This window comes from Talpa occidentalis, unplaced genomic scaffold (genome assembly GCF_014898055.3).
Source record: "Talpa occidentalis isolate TD23 unplaced genomic scaffold, MPIMG_talOcc4v2.1 talOcc4.12, whole genome shotgun sequence".
Lineage (NCBI taxonomy): Eukaryota > Metazoa > Chordata > Mammalia > Eulipotyphla > Talpidae > Talpa > Talpa occidentalis.
Window position 1 is genome coordinate 36,797,312 of NW_023601212.1, and position 20,558 is coordinate 36,817,869.

At 36.2% G+C, this 20,558-nt stretch overlaps 1 protein-coding gene across 1 annotated transcript in view; it reads right to left on the reverse strand.

Moving 5' to 3' along the window:
- Positions 1–1,251: 1,251 nt before the first annotated feature.
- Positions 1,252–20,558, reverse strand: part of DYNC2H1 (dynein cytoplasmic 2 heavy chain 1) — a 306,244-nt gene continuing 286,937 nt past the window's right edge. The window contains exons 93-96 of the mRNA XM_037507914.2: positions 14,218–14,327; positions 13,178–13,259; positions 12,078–12,194; positions 1,252–1,765 (exon numbers count right to left, since the gene is read on the reverse strand). Of these exons, the coding sequence (XP_037363811.1) occupies positions 1,607–1,765; positions 12,078–12,194; positions 13,178–13,259; positions 14,218–14,327 (468 nt within the window). The 3' untranslated portion in view covers positions 1,252–1,606. The remainder of the gene's footprint in view (positions 1,766–12,077; positions 12,195–13,177; positions 13,260–14,217; positions 14,328–20,558) is intronic.

A 20,558-nucleotide genomic window follows, 5' to 3' on the forward strand; every position in this document is an offset into this window, starting at 1 on the left:
CCCCAAAATAGATGACTGGATCAAGAAGATGTGGCATATATACACAATGGAATATTATTCAGCAATCAAAAAAAGATAAAATCATGCCATTTGCAGCAATGTGGATGGAGCTAGAAGGAATTATGCTCAGTGAAATAAGCAAGAAAGAAAAGAAAAATATCGGATGGTTTCACTTATAGGAGGAATATAGGGGAACCAAATAAGGGATCAGGGAAAACAATAATAACAAATAAAAAAACAACAAAAATAATCAGATAACTATAAATCAGAAGCATTTTGCAGGGGAGGGGGAAGGAGAGGTATCAAAACAAGGGTGGGAAGAGCACAGGGAACTAACGTGATGGTGCACCGGTGAATTGGTGATGGAAATTCTATAGGGACTACACCTGATGTAAAATATATACCCATTTAAAAAAATGCTTAACATAAGGACTTCCAATTTCTACCCTGTAATATTTTATTTTTGAATATTGTAACAAGAGCACAAAAACCTTTGCCCTTCTCCTGCCTCCCTCTGGTCCCTTGCCATGGGAACCTCTGTACTGGTGGGAGAGAAGGTAAGCCTTGCCATGTTCCCCGTTGTAAAAGGACTTTTTTCTAAATAAATTATTTTATTTTATATAATTCTTACATTTTTCATTTTTGCACAATGTATGCATTTTCATTTTGGTTATATTCCCCATACAATTCCCACCCCCCTTATTCTGACCCTAATCCCTCTTCTCCTCCCCCTGTCCCCCACTGTTTTTGAATCCCTATTAAGTATGGTATTTTGGGGGCCTCCCTGGTGGCACAAGGGGTAGAAGTAGCCTACGAAGCTATCCGCATCCACTGCAGCGTGAGTTCGTTCCCCAGCCAGGGAGCTACCCACACGACTCACCTGCTGCTCCCCTCAGCAGTGTGTTTCAGTCAATCGGTCTGTTCTGTTCCCCACTCTGTCTTTGGTGAATCCTCTCACCCCCCCACACCTCTGGCCTGTATCACAGTTCTTATATGCATAAATAGATGGATCTTAAAAAAAATGGCATTTTATCTAGGTTTTTCACCAATATTCATATTCATGAAAAGTTCCCATCTCTTCCTAGATTGGTGATACAGTGATTTTCAAAACAAAAATCTTAGCAAAAAATATTTTGTTTCAGACTGTAACTAAAATATCCCCTTTTCCTTGTTTAAAAAGAGGAGCATGTCAATGTTTATAAAGAGAACATATTTAAAACCATGGAAGATCAAAATAACTATTAATGATTTATTAATTATGCAAAGTGATAGCCAAAATATTTATTACTGACTCCTTACATATACTTTAAATCTCTTCTCAAAAACATTACATCTTCAATCCACTGAAAGTGAACTGCCTTACAGAAACATTCAATGTTTTAAAAGGAATACTCCATTTTCACATTAACTCCCTTAAGTTGCAAAGGTGCCCAGTGCTGCCATTACTGCTAAATACAAACCCAGTGAGGCAAACTGTGCAACTTCATGTAGGCATCTGGGCTCACGTTCCAGTGTACACTTGCCACACAGTAAATGTTTAAGTCATCACTGTATCTTCTTGCTAGGACAGCTTTGTCTGAGAGTCTACTTGCGAATTGTTAAGAGTCTACTGATTTTTCAGAAATAGAGCCGCTCCACACTGGATCCACTGGTCTTGGCTGCCCCCACAGGGAACATCAATATTGGTGACCACGCGGTCTCTTTCAGAACTGGTGTAAACAGGCAGCGATATGCATTCATCAGAGGAATAGGGACCGTATGCGCCCTGTTCAAAAGGAATTAAGTTTGTTGTAAAATACAGTAATGCATAGTTTTGAAGCAGATCGTTAGCCAAAAGTACAAATACAAAATCCAAGTTTGTTTGTTTTTTTTTTTTAGTTAAGGTAACATTGGTTTACAACACTGTGTTAAGGGAATAGGATGTGATCCTGTATATCACACCACACCCACCACCAAAGCTCCCATTATGATGAAATGCTTTAAATCAAGACTAGCAGTAGTCATCCACCACTGCTGGCTGCAGTTGCCACTGGTCCATGGCCATTCACTTTGCATTTGAATAACCTCTTCCAAGGTGCAAATACTGTAGGATTTCAAACCAAATCCCATCTATAATGAAATTTCATCTATAAATATATATAAATAAAAACAAATTATCTCATGATTTATAATTTTTTTTTCTTAGAACTGTAACACAAAGTCCACATGTTGCAGTTTGTTGATATATCTCCTAAACATCCTAAGTTCATGGGTGTTTCCTTTTTTTTCTTGCAATTTGTTTGCTAAAGAAACCAAGTTGTTGACCTATTCTGACTTTGTTGGCTACATTCCATTCCTGAGGTGTGTGTTCTCATACACTGATCTGGAAGTGAGCACAGACTCCCATTTGGGTTGTGGCAGAATCACTGCCCTAGCGCCAGTGTTCCTCAGGAGGCACATGATGTCTGCCTGCCTTTCTCTTTAGAGGTTAGGGACACTGATGACCATTACTGTATTCAAGATTACAAAGTAGTGATCTATTTCTATCATTCCCTTATTTCCAGGCAGGAATATCTATATAGAAAAATTTAAATTTTATTACCATGAGGTAGAGTTCATGTAGGAAAGGCTAGATAAATGCTATCAAATTTCCTATTATGTGTTTTTAAAGTAATTTTATTCCCTATTATATTCTAAAAGTGATCAATACTCCCAGTACCCCGGGAGATTTTAAAATATCACTATGAACTTGTGAATTTGATGTTCAAACCATCAAGAGCCAGGTAGCCTGAGTCTCCCTGACAGGTACTTGGTCATCTAGATGATTTTCTTGCCACCTCCAGTGTCAAAATGTTACAAGCTCATCTCATGCATTTCTTGTCCCAGACAGCAAATCAGTATTTATTATGTGAATTCTCTGGTTCCCTTAATGAGAAATGGCATTAGAAATCATCATCTGGGTGCTTAGCTTACTCTCTGAGCATCAGTCTCCCTATTATGAAAGGAAGGTAACCAACACTTGTCACCTAATAGGATATTGAAAGCTTTATTAAAGAGATCAAATATAGAGTATTATTTATCCACATAGCTCAAATTCTTTGGGCTGTATACACAAGCATCTTCCTTATTCTCTACTAATATTCAAATAAACTAGAAAAAAATACAAAACCCAGTATTACAGCATCCAGTACATGTTGTAAATGATGCTAGAATAAACTATTTTTCCCTTAACAAAAAAAGTCAAATATTGTATTTTTAAGTCCAAGTTGGCATCTTATGAAATTTATCATTTTTAGTCCTCTCTTCTGACTCTTCCAGTCCTTGATATAAACTAGCGAAGTCCTTTGAGTCTTCATTCATTCCTAACCTCCCTAAATCTTAATATGGCTTGTAATGAAGTTTATTGTTTATGGAAAATCATTGCCCAAATAGATTCAGGGCAGATAGTGTTTTTTTTTTTTTTTAATCTTTCTAATTTTCTTGTTTGTACTGACAATTCTGCAGGTATTCATTCAACAGCATTTTATCTAAAAGAAAATAATCTGTGAACTTTTAATTTTAATTTAGGAAACAATGTACACATCAAATATATAGTATGTAATTTCCAAAGAGTACTTTAGATATCAAAATAAACAAAATAGTACTGTGGATGTGAACCTCACAAGGATTAGTGGAGAGAATGAATCTTGAGTTAGGCCTCAGAAAAAAATACAAGATTTGGAGTATAAGAGACTTTCAACTTTCAACCATTGTTGTCACAGCCTAATCTCTTCCCTTTCCTCCAATTCTGCTTAATGGCAAAGCTTTAGAATTCAGATATTTTTATACATTTCATAACTCCTTAGCCATTCCGAAAGTTAATAACCTATGTTTTCTTTTGGTTTTGCTTAAAATCTGTTAGAAGAAAATAGACAGACTTTACATATTTGTTGAATTGAAATGATCTGAATCTCTGAATGCCTATTTGTAATCTCAGGAAAGGCCTTAAACTATCTTCCTCCGGCACCTGATGTTTGCTTTACCCCAAAACTTGCATGGTCAAAATGAAAGTAGAATCACATCAAAATGGTCTACAATGCTATATCCCATTTTATTCAGGAGATTTCCTCTGTATCTCTTAATTTTATCACCAAGCAATTTCCCTTTATATTAGTATCTTCACAGTAATGCAGAGTTGATTCTTTGCATATTTTTTGTCAGTTTGCTAGTTGTATAAATTTCCAAGTCCTTCCAAGCCAGCTTTTGGTAGCAGGTTTTTGTTTTTAAAAATGAGGGTGCAGGGCCTCCGCTGGTGGTACAGTGGTTGAGCGCTGGATTGCGAGGCTGCCCGCAGCCTCTGCAGCGCCAGTTCAATCCCCGGCCACTGGCAAGGGTCCCACAAAACAATAAATAAATAAAATAAAATAAAATAAAATAAAATAAAATAAAAGTGAGGGTGCAAATCTGCCAAACCCCATACAGAGTTTAAAAAACAAAGTGCCCCAACCGCTTGTTGAAATTTTGCTTCTCACTTATCAGATCTCTAAATGCCATGATTATTTAACTTAAATTCTCATGATATAGTTGCCACTTTACTGTTTCTCTTACAAAGTATAAGACCCTTCTGAGCTAATATATTTAAATAAAACTAAAATTTTAATAACAATTAACAAATACAGAGTGTGCAATTAGTGCAGAAAAGAGCTATACGAGGAAGACCTCGACTAACTCATAGTATGTGTTATGTAAACAAATTAGTTTGATGTAATTAAAAAACAATTAAGACTATGCCATGATTAATCTAGAATGGTTAATATGTTTATATATCCTACTTTGTTAAAAACTGGTCCAATGAAGCTCATTTCAATGAGGCTAAATTTTGAAATTTTACACTCATGCCCAATCCCCAGGCAAGCAACTTGAAAGTACATGTGTGACGCAAATAGAACCAGGAAGCATGTATTTGAAAGACAATATTTTATAAAGCTATGATATTAGGTATCACCCAATAAAACATTTTCTTTTCATAAAACACCAAAAAAACAATTATATAGGTTGATGATGACAATTTGGCAATTTACAACTCAATGGCAATATGAAAGCAAACCAAAATAGATTTCTCATAAATTTATAAATAAGTCCAACTAATTTATTCTAGCACATGCTTTTGAATGCTTAATCAAGTCAATGAAAAGTTCTTCTTTAGAAAAGATGGTATGAAATAAGAGCTTGAATGTACATGAAAATAGCATAATTTAGTAATGCAACTCTGGAAAAAATATCTCAAAACAGGAAGCAAAATAACTTTTGGACAATGAATATTCTGAAAGATTATTATGTCAGAGTCTAGCTACTCTTTAAAATGTGTTTGGGTAGAAAATACTTTTCTTGCATTTTCAATAACAATGCTAACAAGATTATTTTTGTAAGTCCTTAAGGAAAAAAAAAACTGTCACATAGAAAAGACTATAATTGAATATTTTTGCATCAGTGTGCATACAGGGCAGCTTTTTTGTGAGTGACCTATGGTAATGAAATTGTTTCTGAAGGTGAGTTGTCAATTGTGGTGCCTTTGGAAGGACTCGGTCTGTGCAGTTTGGTCTGGCTCAGACTCAGTTCCATGGAACTGATAAACCCCATGTAGCTTCTTCACTGAAAAGCAGATCTAGGCTAAGTGACTTCCTGTGGAATGTGAGAACAGGGCATCATCTCAGACAGGTCTACCTCATAAAGCAGTGTTTCCCAAACTGTGTGATGTAGAACATTAGATGCAGTTGTTGAAATGTAAGAACATGGAAAGGTAGGTTAGTTCCAACTAACAGATTTTTAAAAAATATTCTCAAATACATAATGAATTTAGTAGGGCAGAGAATACTGTATCTATTAAATTTGTTAACTGGGGTATACCTGGTAGCCTAGGGGTTAAGTGTCACTCAGTCTTACCACTGCTACAGGCTGAATTGGATCCTTGGCCAGGGAGCTAACCCACATAGCAGACCTCTGCTATCTTACCTGCTGCTCCCCTCAACAGTATATCTCAGTAGTGTATTTCTGCCTGTTCTGCTCCATACTCTATCTCTGGTGAATCCTTACACACATATACTGCTACCCCCACCTCCACCACACACACACACACACACACCTCTGGCCTATACCCCAATTCTTCTATGCAAAATGAATAAATTTGTTAATAGGGCGATTTTTCATAGAAGAGTTTCTGGGAAATGCTTTGGAGTAAGCAAATGGGTTTTATTTCTTTTTTTTGGGGGGGCGGGGTGTAAAATCACCTAGGAAAATCTTAATTTGGGCCTATATTAATTTAATAACCATTATTGAAGTGAAACTGGAACAACTTTTGGAACCTGAATCATGAATGAAGGTTATATATAAATGAATAGTTTAAGTCTACGTCTTTTATCTTAATGCACATAGATGATGGCAACCAAATATTTTCATGAGCATTCTACTTTCAATTCTGGAACATCCCTAATCTTAACTTTGGCAAAGTATATGGCATTTTTTTTTTAAGATTTATTTATATCTATAAGAATGGGAGTACAGGTCAAAGGTGCCAGAGGGTGAGAGAATTCACCAGAGAGAGCGGGAGCAGAACAGGCAGACGGACCAAAAGTAGTGCTGAGGGGAGTGGTGGGTGAGACAGGAGATGTCTGCCACGCCATGTGAGAATCTCCCTGGCCGGCCAGGAGCCGAAACCGTGCTGCAGAGCCTATGGACAGCTTCACAGTGCAGCACACAACCCACTGTGCCACCAAGGAGGCCCAGTACATGGCATTTTTTTTTTTAAGATTTATTTATTTATATAAGAACCGGAGTACAGGCCAGATGTGCAGGAGGGTGAGAGGATTCACCAGAGACAGAGTGGGGAACAGAACAGGCAGACTGATGAATTACACTGCTGAGGGGAGCAGCGGGCGAGACAGGAGAGGTCTGCTTCGCCATGTGGGATTCTTGCCAGCCGGCCGGGATTGAACCCGCACTACAGAGGCTGCAGACAGCATCGCAGTGCGGCGCTCAACTGCCTGAGCCAACAGGGAGGCCCTACATGGCATTTTTAATAGGAGCAATGGTAGAGTCACCCCCTCCCCAACAAGTCTTAGAATTTGTTGCTCACGTCCTTTAAGTATTATCCCATATTAAAAAAACATCAAAGAAGTTCTCTTCCGCAACCTAAAATATTCTTTACAAATGGAGGTGCAGTCTACATCACAGCAGTGCTGTATACATGAGGGGGCTATTGGGGCGTTTCTGCTGGAATGAAACTATTCAGAGCCATAGCTAACAGGTAATACTGTGGTAATAATTAGTGAAAAAACCTTCTCTGGCCTAAAAGGAATTTGTCACCAAGTGCCAAACTGCATTATTTGATTCAAGCTTATGAAAGAATTCTGGATTTTCTATAAGAAAGTAGCTCTAAGGGTAAATGGCAAAACTAATTGTTCTTGCTGGTTTAGAAATTGATGTTGAAGCATCTTTGATTTTATGCTGGTTTCTTCCTTACTAGTAAAAATGCATTAAATTGTTGATATTTCTTCACTCCTCCCCAACTCCCAACAAAATTCTGTAAAATATACTAAAAACAGCTAGAACTGCTCTAAAAATACTTCCCTGAACAAAATAATGCTTAACTCAAGCAGAAGCTGGAGCATTTCACAGTTCCTACAGTATCAGCAAGCTTTTTCACAAGGGCCTTGCAGTACATGTTTTAGGATTTGTGGGCAATGTGGTCCCTAATGTACTCATCAGCTCTTCTGTTGTAGTTTGAAAGCAGCCACAGTCAACATTTACATAAATGTAAAAACCATTCATAGCTCCCATATCTACAGGATTTACAAAAACAGAAGTGGACAAAGCTTCCTGAACTCTGACTTATACTATTAGGGTGATCAAGATTAGATTGAAGAGTTAAGAGTGACACTTGAATTTGACTCTTAGTTACCTACCAATTAACTCTGTTGTCTCAGTCAAGTTACAAGGCATTTTAAGCTTCACTTTTCTTACCTTAAAATATTTTACACAATGCTTTGCATATCATCAATGCAAATAAATTTTATTCTTGTGCAAACACTAGTGTTACACTGTGGGACCCATAATAAAGACTTATCTCAAAAAAGAGGAAACCTCTAACCAAACTTCTAGGCAGTCTATGAAAAGTGTAGTTTATTTCACCCTGTGCCAATGTCGCCACCACCCCTCACTGCAATACTGGTTTTCCACAGCCATAATCCTGTTCTTACTACATCCCTCTTCCAAACTTGCAAGAGCTTCCTACTGACCATTGGATGAACCTGAGATGGCTAAGCTCCTGGCTTGGTGCCATGGCTTGTCTTGCTTGGCCTTGGCCTTCTGTTAGACCCTCAGGCACACCATGCTTCCTTATGATCCATGCATCCCAGATGCACTTTACCTGTAGTTCCCAGAATAACCTAAATTCTGTCACACCTGCTGGCAGTTAATCTGGAATGTCTTACCCTAACCTTTCTTGAATTTGTCCTGGAACTCATCTTACTCACACTGCAAGTCTCAGTTCACAGAGCATTTGTCTCTGCCTTCTGTAAGGTCATGCCTGGTATGCTCACACAGGACAGCATTGGCACCCACCCCACCACCACCTGCCAAAACACAAAACACTTTCTGTTAACCTCAACAGTTGCACTGACAACTCAAAGTGCAAGATTTTCTTTAGCTGTCTGCTCCTCCACTAATAGAAGACTCTTCCATGAGAGATTTGTTTATTTTTGTAACCCCAGTATTCACCATTACACATGGTATGTAGGAACTTAATAAGTATTTAATGATGATTGAAAGCACTTAATAAACTATAAAGTACTATGTAAATAAGATAATTAAAAATATTGGCAACAGTATAAATTAGACTTACCATGCATGAGGTACTTAGCTGGTACTTCACACACACACTCATTTAATCCTTAACTGGGTCTCATAGAAACATCACTATCTCCACTTATAAGAAAATTGGGTCAGTGAGCTTCGGTAACTTGCCCTCATCACCCAGTTCATAAGTTTGGGAGGTGGAAATGGAATTTAGTCCACTACACTCCAAAATTTTAAGTTCTGAAATATTAGGCACTATGCCTCATTCTGAAAGCATTAAGAGGAAAAAAAGAGGAACACTGTAAAGGCAGGGAAAGGGAGGAGAGGAGACACAATAAATCCTTCCATTCCATGTCAAGAAGAAGTACAAAAGATTAGGGGGGAATTAGTTCTATAAAAATAAATAAAAAATTCATATTATCTTCCAGCCATCTCTTGTGTTGGCTAAATACTCCAAATTGGCTCACCTCTCTTAAATGGGGTACAAGGAGTAACTGTACTCTCTCTCTTCCATTTATTTCTAAATTTTTATTTCAATTCTCTCTCTCTCTTTTTTTTTTTTATTGTGGCAAGTGAAACTGAATGGAAACAATACAAGAAATAAAATTTTGTGAAGGCGGGCCTCCCCGGTGGCGCAGCAGTTGAGCGCTGGGTTGCAAAGCTGCCCGCAGCCTCTGCAGCACCAGTTCGATCCCCAGCTGCTCCCCGGCCACCACAGGAGGGTCCCACATGGTGCGCAGACCTCTCCTGCCGCCCGCTGCTCCCCTCAGCAGTGTACTTCGGTCCTTCTGCCTGCTCTGCTCCCTGCTCTGGCTCTGGTGAATTCTCTCACCCTCCCGCGCTTCTGGCTGTGCCCAGTGCTTGTATAAATAAGTAAATAAATCTTAAAAATAAATAAATAAATAAATAAAAATTGTGGAGGGAAAACCTGAGTCTTGTTGGGCCTCAAGTCTCAGCACGATCAAGCTATTGCCAGCAACAACGTGAGTTTGATCCCCGGCCAGGAAGCTGACCCAAATGGCACAGTAAACCTCTCTTGTCTCACCTGCTGCTCCCCTCAGCAGTGTATTTCAGTAGATCCACCTGTTCTGCTCCCCACTCTGTCTCTGGTGACTCCTCTTATCCCCCACACCCCTGGCCTACACCCCAGTTCTTCTATGCATTAAAAAAAAAATTTGAGTTTTGTCATGTCATGTTGCTTTTCATACAACCTAGTAACAAACTGGTTTCGTCCAGAATGATAGCACATTCCTTCTCTGCTTTCAGGTTGTGATCAAATCTGTGGGTATTCTTCCAGGACATTTTCTTCTGCATTTCTGCCTACTCAGTTACTCCTTGTACTCTTTTTATTGCTGGGGTTTCTCATTAAGTGATCTAGCTTATATCTGTCCTACTATTTCCCTCATCAAGGTCATTATGTGTTTTTTAATTTTGTTTGCCAGAGAATCAGAACTTCACATAATGTGGTTACATTACGATGCATCCCCAACATCACATACAACTTTGTATGTTATGGGTTGCACCTAGCAAGTTCCAACCTTGACTCTTGTATATCAACTTTCAACTTGGTTCATTCACCTAAGATCAAACTGTATGTAATCTATAATTTATTAAGTTTGTGACAGGAACTTCTTAGAGAAATTAGTAGTCAGATTCAAATAAAGATTATCTGAACTACTTCTCCCTATCCTATCTGATTATTGCTCCAATATTAGGGAAAATAAAGTTGATAGGGTGGGAGGAGGGGAGAAAAAGGGATTTCACAGAAATGTATATTCTTTTAGGTCAGAGGATGTTCTTTTAGCCTACTAAGCAATGATTGCTAGTTATTGCTTCAGCTTTATTAGTTTTGTTAAAAGTAAATATTCTGATACTTCTGATTTTTATTTCATAAGAATTACAATAACTGGAAAATTTTATGTACTATGTTTCAATGATAAACTTTTTTTTTTAGCAAGCAGTATTTGAAGTAGTTTAATTCAGGGGTGTCCCTGGTGACACAAAGGGTTAAGCACCATACTGTGAAGTTATCTGTAGCCTCTGCAGCATGAGTTCAATCCCCAGTCTGCCAGGGAGGTACCCACATGGCACAGCAGACCTCTCCTGTCTCGCCCACTGCTCCCCTCAGCAGTGTATTTCAGCCAGTCTGCCTGTTCTGTTCCCTACTCTGTCTCTGGTGAATCCTCTCACCCACCACACCTCTGGCCTGTACCCTAGTTCTTGTATGCATAAATAAATCTTTTTAAAAAAAAAGAAATAGTTTAATTCAGCATTAGGTATACAATCAACACTTTCCCTCTCCATTTCTGACCTTTTTTTTTTGGTTGAGGTAACACTTTTTTATTTACACATACTCATATTTTAAAACTTCTTGTTAAAGAGAAAATTTCATGTTTCATCTACAACTACATCCTATTTTAATTGAAAATATGCCCCAAATTCCATTGTTGAAAGTTCTTTCAATAATTGAAGTTTTTAAAAGGGAAAAAGTTAACCAATTCAGTCTGTCCAGACTTTTTTCATTATCTGCCTCTCAGCAGCATAGTGACACATGGCAGGACAGAAAGCCAGATGTGTATGAACATCTTGTTTGTGTTCTTCCCTGCATGCTTAACTCAGGGAATGCATCTAATCTACAGGAGCACACGTTCCTTGTTTGAGGATAGGAATAATATCGACCCTGCAGGGCAGCTAGATGAGATTACGAGACAAAAAGAATAGGAGAACATTGCTGAGGATAATAGGAATGTAAAATATTTCTCATTATCAACTGAAGACTTTTCTTACTAGGCTATAGATTGTTTAGAAATTAAAAATTGTAATGTAGTTTTTCCATTACAAAATAAAGGTTTTAAAATGTCATATACATGGTAAAAATTATGATGGATAGACTATTTTGACTAAATTTTTTCAAATGCAAGTGATGTTAAAAAGTAAACAAAAGGGCTTTCATGGTGGCCTACGGGTTATGTGTTAGTGCTATCACCCCTGCAGCCTGAGTTCAATCCCTGGCCAGGTTGCTAACCCACATGGTGCAGCAGATCTCTCCTGTCTTGCCCGCTGCTCCGCTTAGCAGTGTATTTCAGTAGATCTGCCTGTTCTGCTGCTCCCCACTATTTCTCTGGTGAATCCTCTCTTCACCCCCTGCACCTCTGGTCTATACCCCAGATCTTGTATGCAAAATAAATAAATCAATCTTTAAAAAAATACAAGGCTAAGAATACCTTATTGAAAAGATAGTCTTGCACTTATTAAAAATGTCTTACCTGTGGAATCCAGCCCATGAAGCAGGGGAGAACTGATGACACACTAGGAGAGTCATGCTCATTTTCACAAAGGCGATTTCCATCAAAAGTACATCCTTCTAGTAATAAGCCACTGATCTGCCAGGCAAACATGTGTAACATTAAGATGTGCATCAAAGTCTGAAATCTCAGGAGTTACTGCATTATACCCCAAGAAGAAAGGCAACACTTTCTGCTCTATTTCAAATAATAGAAACACACAGACAATAGTATTTTATCTGAGAATAAAGAAAGTGAAGATCTGGACTAGTGTTCATGTTCACTCTGAACTTTCATTAGACTGAATTCTTATTTTTAGCAAATATTTTAGAAAAAAAAATACCATCAGTTTCATAACTGCATGTGCCTTGGCATTAAATTAATTGAAATATAAAACACTAAAATGGGGGCCTCCCCTGGTGGCGCAGGCAGTTGAGCATAGTGCTGTGAAGCTGTCCGCAGCCTCTGCAGCATGGTTTGATCCCAGCCGGGCAGCGAGATACCCACATGGTGCGGCAGACCTCTCCTGTCTCCCCTGCAGCTCCCCTCAGCAATGTATTTTAGTCAGTCTGCCTGTTCTGTTCCTCACTCTGTCTCTGGTGACTCCTCTCACCCTCCCACGCCTCTGGCCTGTATCACAGCTCTTATATAAATAAAATTTAAAAAAACCCACTAAAATGCTGTTCTTTCTCCAGGAAGGGCAAGAAAATCATAATTTGAGAAGAAGTTGGTAGTGATATGATTTTTACATAAATGTTTTAAATGAGGGCCTCCCCAGTGGCACAGTGAGTTGAGGGCAGAGTTGTGAAGCTGCCCACAGCCTCTGCAGTGTGGGCTTGATTCCTGGACAGCCAGGGAGATACCCACATGGCACAGCAGACCTCTCCTGCCTTGCCCACTGCTACCCTCAGCAGTGTTTTCAGTCGATCTGCCTGTTCTGGTCCCCACTCTGTCTCTGGAGAATCCTCTCACCCTCCCGAGCCTCTGGCTTGTACCCCAGTTCTTGTGTAAATAAATCTTAAAGAAATCACAAAAATAAAAAGGTCTACTCTTCAAAAAAATATTTTAAATAAGTTTAATACCTTAATCTGCAGCTTTGCTTCTTGTAATCGACCTTTCCATGAGGCAACAAATTTAAGGCTATCCACAGAAAAGCCCATTGCCCTATAAAAGACAAGTATCAAATATCAGAAACAAAAAATCCTCAGGAATTAAAATATTAAGAATAATACAAAGTAGATATATTCCTATTTATTTAAAAATGAAATATAGTATTCAGATAATCAGATCTCTTAAACTATACATGATAAATTTCACATTAAGCTTTTAAAGTTGATTAGTGATACATTCTGCTTCCAGAATGTATCAAATTAACCTTCAAATTCCTTGAAGGTTAAGTAGGGTCTTTCTTTTTGAGTTTTACATCCTCCATTTTGTTGTACAGGAACATGGTAGGTACTTAAAAAGTATTTATTAGCTGAACTGAAATATCACTACTTGTAATATAATCTTGAGGCACTATAAATTGAAACCCCCCTGAATCACTAAACAAATTTTGTCACTATTTTTTAAGAATTGTTTCTTTCATTATAGTCTAATTTGCTTAAAATTATAGTCTAACTAGTCTAACCTGATTGTATTACAAAAGGTTTAATCTTATCCATCAAATAACTGTTCCTTAACAAGAAAACTCAATACTGCCAAACAGAATTTTCTGAAAAATTAAAAGCATTTTCAGGTAGCATACAATGTGGTCATTGAGCACTTCAAATGTGAGCAGGGTGATAGAGAACTAACATTTTTAACTTTAGTTAATTTAAAATTAAGTAGTTCCATTTGACCTCTGTGTAACATATGGAAGACAACAGACTTTGGTTTTAAAAAACACCCAAATTTTTAAAATCAAAATTCACCTTTTTCTAGTTCTAATGAATTAGACATAAAAAGTAATACTTTTAAAATTAAATGTTAATTCTTAGTAAAATTCAAGCATTAGGAAATAACACAACTGTGTTGTCAACTGGAAATTTCTTTCTTGACAATCAAGGAGGAGGTTATCAGAAGTGAATAAAGCAAAATATATTTACCCTCACAGACTAAATAAGCATTTCATTTTAATTACCTTGCAGTTTCCTGGCGAAGAGCATTGAGAAATGTGTCTGGATGGAAGAGTTCTGATAGATCAAGTGTATCAGAGAGGAGAGCCTGTTTTTCCGCTCTCTCTACCCAATTCTAGAGGGGAAAATACACACACATGCTTTAAAACTGTCAATTTGAAAAACAAATATATTAAAGAATTATCACACAAAATTTATTTGCAGTGAGAAAGTAATACAGTATGTAAGTTTTGAAATAGTATCTGGGAAAAAAGATGACCACTTCACATTTACAGTTATATTCTTTTGCTATAACTTTTGTCTATCACAAATAACTTTTGTTGCACAATTTTTTGCTGGAAAAAAATCTACTCAAAATAAAGTCTAAAATATGAAAATTAATCCACTATGTAGTTTCCACTTAGACTGGCTCTTCCAATGATAACCCACCCATCGAAAAGTGCTTAGAAGCTACAAGCGGATATTGAGCTCTGGGTCTAACTCCATGGTCCTCAGGGGCCCCAGGTCTTCACAATGTAAGCTGAACTAGTTTTCAGAGCCAGATATGACACTGAATTTACCATCATACTGAATCAAGTATTACAGCAGAACGTAATGTCCAGGAACAAATCATTCTTTGCTTAGAGGTGTTTTGAATAGTCGTTTCAAATTGTCATTATATAAATCAACCTACCCTCCATTTGGAGAAATATACATCATCATAAAGTTATGGTTGATGCATAGAATAAAAAATGTGTCACTTGGAAAAATGGCAAAAGAAGTAAAGTCCTGTACAATACTTATTACATGTTTCCATGTAGAAGCCAGCTCATATGCTTACTAAGCAGCCTTTAGTAATGTTTCTCTCTAATATTTCCTGCAGGTGCTAACACACCTTAAGAGACAGACAGCTTACTGATGATTTCTGAATCAGTCCTTTATTTCAGCAGGTTCACAGAGATGGTAACACTCTAATGCAGCTATTAGAAGCTTGCAGAACTCTCATTTACTTGGTAATTCATTTTGTATGATTTATAAAGACTAGGAAAAACTTTTTTCTTTTTCAATTTTATTATTGTATAGAAAATTTGTGTTTCATGTACTATAACAACCAACAAGATGTTACCCAATCAAGTGTTTACATCTATCAGGCAGGTCTAGAGTAGGAGATACTAAAACCTCCAAAGCTACTTTTCTTTAAAGTATATTAAAAATCTAATGTACACAGACACTACCTTATGCTTGTACATTAAAAACTAAGGATGGCACAGAAACATTAATTCAAAAGGGCACCTGCACCCCTATGTTTATAGCAGCACTATTTACAATAGCTAAGCTTTGGAAACAACCCAAATGCCCAAAAACAGATGACTGCATCAAGAAGATGTGGTACAAATACACAATGGAATATTACTCAGCAATTAAAAAAGATAAATTCATGCAATTTGCAGCAACATGGATGGAGCTGGAAGGGATCATGCTCAGTGAAATAAGCCAGAAAGAAAAAGAAAAATACCGGATGGTCTCACTCATAGCAGGAATGTAGAAAACCTAAATAAGGGACCATGAAAAAGAATAACTATAATAAAGAAAAAATAAAAATCAACAAACAACTATAAACCAGAGACACACTATGGGGGCGGGGAGGCAGGGAGAGAAGGGATTGGGGTCACAATAAGGGGGGTGAAATTGTATGGGGAATATATATAAATAAATCTTAAAAAAATAAAATAAAATAAAAAACTAAGGATGGTGTGAGCCATGTAAGTTCTTTGTGGCTTATGTATACTTCTGTTAGTTTTTTTTTTTTTAAAGTAGGGCTGGCAGGGATTCCTTTATAACAACTGTGTGCTATTAAAGCAATGGAGAACCAAATGACATAATTTTGAAAGATTTTTTCTCTATATGCTAAAAATATATGAAGTTGAGTCTCGATTATATGAAGATCACTGGACTCAATTGGACTGCACCCATTATGTAGTATAATAGTTTTGTTGAATTCACCTAAATTCCTCCATCATATACTACTTCTTAAAAATGCTATTCTATACTTACAGTCTATGAATTTTATAAATTTGACTCAAATAGCAAAATAATGTTTAATTTATATTATCAACAATAAAGGGTTCAACATTTTAAGTGAAAATATTTTCACATGCTACCACTTCCTCTCTCTTTTATAAACAAAGTTTTGACATCAAAACTTTTCTCTTGGGGGGAAAATACTTCAAGGTTGATGTTTTGTAAAATCTTAACTGTAAAATACAGATTTATCTTATATGCATCCTTGAAAATGGAAATCAAAGTTGCTAGTGCTTTTCATTTAATTGTCCCACCAAAGGCATATGTCTAAGGTGACATAATTACTAAATATATTGTAAAACCAGTAGCTCTTAGTTATAGAGTATGATGTCAATGTATTGGTAGTCTGAATTATTTCAAGTATGTCTTTATAAGTATCAGTGACTTCAGCATAAAATTTTAAGTATTATGTGTCAAGCCTATCTTAAATAAATTTATAATAATGTTCTCCTGAGCTAAAAACACAATATCATGATCTTCTGTGAACTAGAAATTTTCTAAACTTTACATGCCATGGGACAAAAATATCAAAAGCTAGCATGTTTACATTAATACCTTAGTGCACATGACTAATACTCTTGTAGCAAAAATTATTGTATGTCTTTCCTACCAATTGAGATACTGGTTTTAGACATAAAAAAGACTTGAAAAAGAGATCTCTAACAAAATTATTTCCTTTTGGATATTATTTTTAGAATATTTCATATTTTCAATGAAAGAAATTAAATTTTACATAGCATAACTTACTGATTCCTTATTAAATATTGTCATTATATTATCTGCCTCTTAAGTTTTTAACCTAAACACAGTTAACAAATTATGCTTATAGGACCCATTTTTTTGGTATATATTTATCCTATGTTGTTTTACAACTCTAGGGGGCTTAAAACAATCATCTGCTATGTAAATTTTCATTAATTCCTTAAACACAGAAACATTAATTCAAAAGGAAATCTGCACCCCTATGTTTATAGCAGCACTATTCACAACAGCTAAGCTATGGAAACAATCCAAATGCCCAAAAATAGATGACTGGATCAAGAAGATGTGGTGCAAATACACAATGGAATATTACTCAGCAATCAAAAAAGATAAACTCATGCAATTTGCAGCAACATGGATGGAGCTGGAATGAATCATGCTCATCAAAATAAACCAGAAAGAAAAAGAAAAATACTAGATGATCTCACTCATAGCAGGAATTTAGAAAACCTAAATAAGGGACCAGGAAAAAGACTAATTATAATAAAGCAAAAATCAAAATCAACAATCTGCTATAAACCAGAGACACACTAAGGGGCAGGAGGGATTAGGGTCAAAATAAGGGGGGGGTGGTGGGAATTGTATGGGGACTATAACCAAGATGAAAATGCATACATTGTGCAAAAATGAAAAATGATGTAAAAAATATATACAGTAAAATAAAATTTTAAAAAAGTAATTTTGAATTAAAAAAAAAAAAGCAAAACTCCAAAAGAGTTACTGCCAGGAATGGATGTGCAATGTTCAAATTAAATATTGCAATATTGTATTACAAATGCAAATGATTAACCAAATGCAAATGATTACAAATGCAAATGATTAATGTATGAATTCAAATGGCATTCATTCATTCAATTAGAAGTCTTCCCTGAAAGCATAGAGCTTACGTAGCTAGGTGAAATAAAACATGCACCAATACCTGTGATAAAGGATATTAAGTGGAAAATCATTTAAAAATGTCACATGAAAATTCTACTTCTGGGGCCTCCCTGGTGGTGCAAGGGGGTTAAGTACAGCACTATGAAGCAATTCACAGCCTCTGTAGCACGAGTTCAATCCCCAGCTGACCAGGGAGCTACCCACATGGTGTGGCAGACCTCTCCTGTCTCCCCCGCTGATCCCCTCAGCAGTGTATTTCAGTCAGTCTGCCTGTTCTGTTCCCCACTCGATCTCTGGTGAATCCTCTCACCCCCCTGCCTCTTTGGTCTGTACCCCAGCTCTTGTATGCATAAGTAAATTTTTTTTTTTAAAAGAAAGCTCTACTTCTATATGGATCAATGAATTGAGAATTTTGAAGAAAAAGGTTGTTACCTAAGAATTTTGTATCTAGGGGCCACCCTGGTGGCGCAGGGGTTAAGACAGAGTGCTGTCAAGATATTGCCAGCCAGTGAATTCCATGATCCCTGGCCATCCTGGGAGCTAACCCACATGGTGCAGCAGACCTCTCCTGTCTCCCCTGCCGCTCCCCTCAGCAGTGTATTTCAGTAGATCTGCCTATTCTGCTCCCCACTCTGTCTCTGGTGAATACTCTCACCACCCCACCACTGTACCTCTGGTCTACACCCCAGTTCTTGTATGCATAAATAAATCTTAAAAAAATAGTTTTATATCTAGGTAACTTAGCATTCATTTTGAATACAGCTGAATATCATTTTTATATTAACTAGAATTCAAAAATATACCACTGCTCTGTATCTTTTCTTTCAAACACCTTAAAATGTTCCCCATAATTTTTACATAAATTAGTCACAAATAAGATTTGAAGCTAAGATTTTTAAGGATGTGTAAGTCAGAGACTAATTACAAGTAATGGCTATAATTAGTATAATGAAACTAGTAAATATAGAATTATATCTAAATTATTACTAAAACAAAATTAAATGCATATAAAAAACACCTTTTTGGAAAACCAAAAAGGCCAAAAAGCACAAAAACAGAAATAATTGAATCAAATAATTCTAGTAAGTCCAAGTATATCTATCAGTTATCAATGACAAAGAAAATCATTTGTGAAGTATATTATGTATCCACACAAAGAGGCTAAGCCTTTATCTCTGACTAGAATGATGTAAAAAGGTAACAATACATAATAACACATTAATTAATATATTCTAAAGATAACATCACAGATCACTAGGGAATAGAAAAATATTCTATAAATGGTGCCAAGAGAAAATGACTTTGGAAAATGTTCACGACCTAATGATTTTATCATCATGCAAATTTATCAGGATACACAGTATATACCTAGTAATGTGAAAACATTTGAATACATGGAAAAATATTGAGAAATCTTATTAAAATATATTATTTCTGCTAGATCTGGTCTATAGCTTAATAATGATAGTCTTCACTCACTTGTAATAGCATGTATTTACTATAAAATGAAATGTATTAATAAAGTACCATTTTATTGTTTTAGAACAGTTTACTCCTAGGAAAAAATTGTCAAGGTAAAGAGCAAGTAATTTAGGCATCATTCTCAATGGAGTATCTTCCCCTTTTCTCAAAATTATTTAATATAAATTTAGTCTTAGGAATCTGAGAATAAATTCATCTATAATTTAATCTGAATTTATCCAAAATAAAAATAGGTCCAATCAATATTATGACTGGAGTAAACAAATATTATAATTTATCAGCATGTTACCAACCCTGTATATAAGATTCAACTTACTGGGTGAATAGATGGCTATAAACTGCAGTTCACCATCAAAGGTAGATTACCAGGAATTACATTGGAATTAGAACTTCAGAATTACTGATGAAAACCAATAAATAGCTCTTTGGTATGTTGTACCAATTTTAAGAAATAGTTACTACTTCTTGATTTAAATTTTTCCTAAATTAAAACTGGTTTACATTATTATTCAAATTTTGTACATTAGGGTTACTATACATAAAAATTACCTCTCAAATTTAATCTTTTGAGTCTTAATCTGAAATCACTGATTATAAACTTTTGAGAATAAGACGGAGTTGGACTAGTTTCCTGGAGCGCTAATCATATTGACTATATGATCTTTAAAAAGTAACTTTTTGTGTGATTCACTGTACTAATAAGGTACATTGCTCAAGAGATCTAACCTAGTAGTAGAATACGAAATGGTATAGCTAGTTGATTTGGAAGTTCTTCAAATTACTGAACATGGAGCTTCATTGTGACCCAGCAATTCTTTTCCTGGATATAAAACCAAAAGAAATTAAAACTTGCATGCACACAAAACTCGAACATTAATACTTATAGCAGCATGATTCATGGTTACCAAAGGATGGATGAATAAAATGTGGTATATCTTACAATGGGGTATTATTTCACTATAGAAAGGAATAGAATACTAAGAAATACAGTACTATAATACTATAACATGGATAAATCTCGAAACATCACGCTAAGTTAAAAAAGAGGCCAAACATAAAATACATCATTTTATACGACTCCATTCATATGAAGTCCAGAATGGGGATATCTATACAGACTGAATACAGACTAATGTTTGCTTAGGATTGGGGAGTCGAGTGA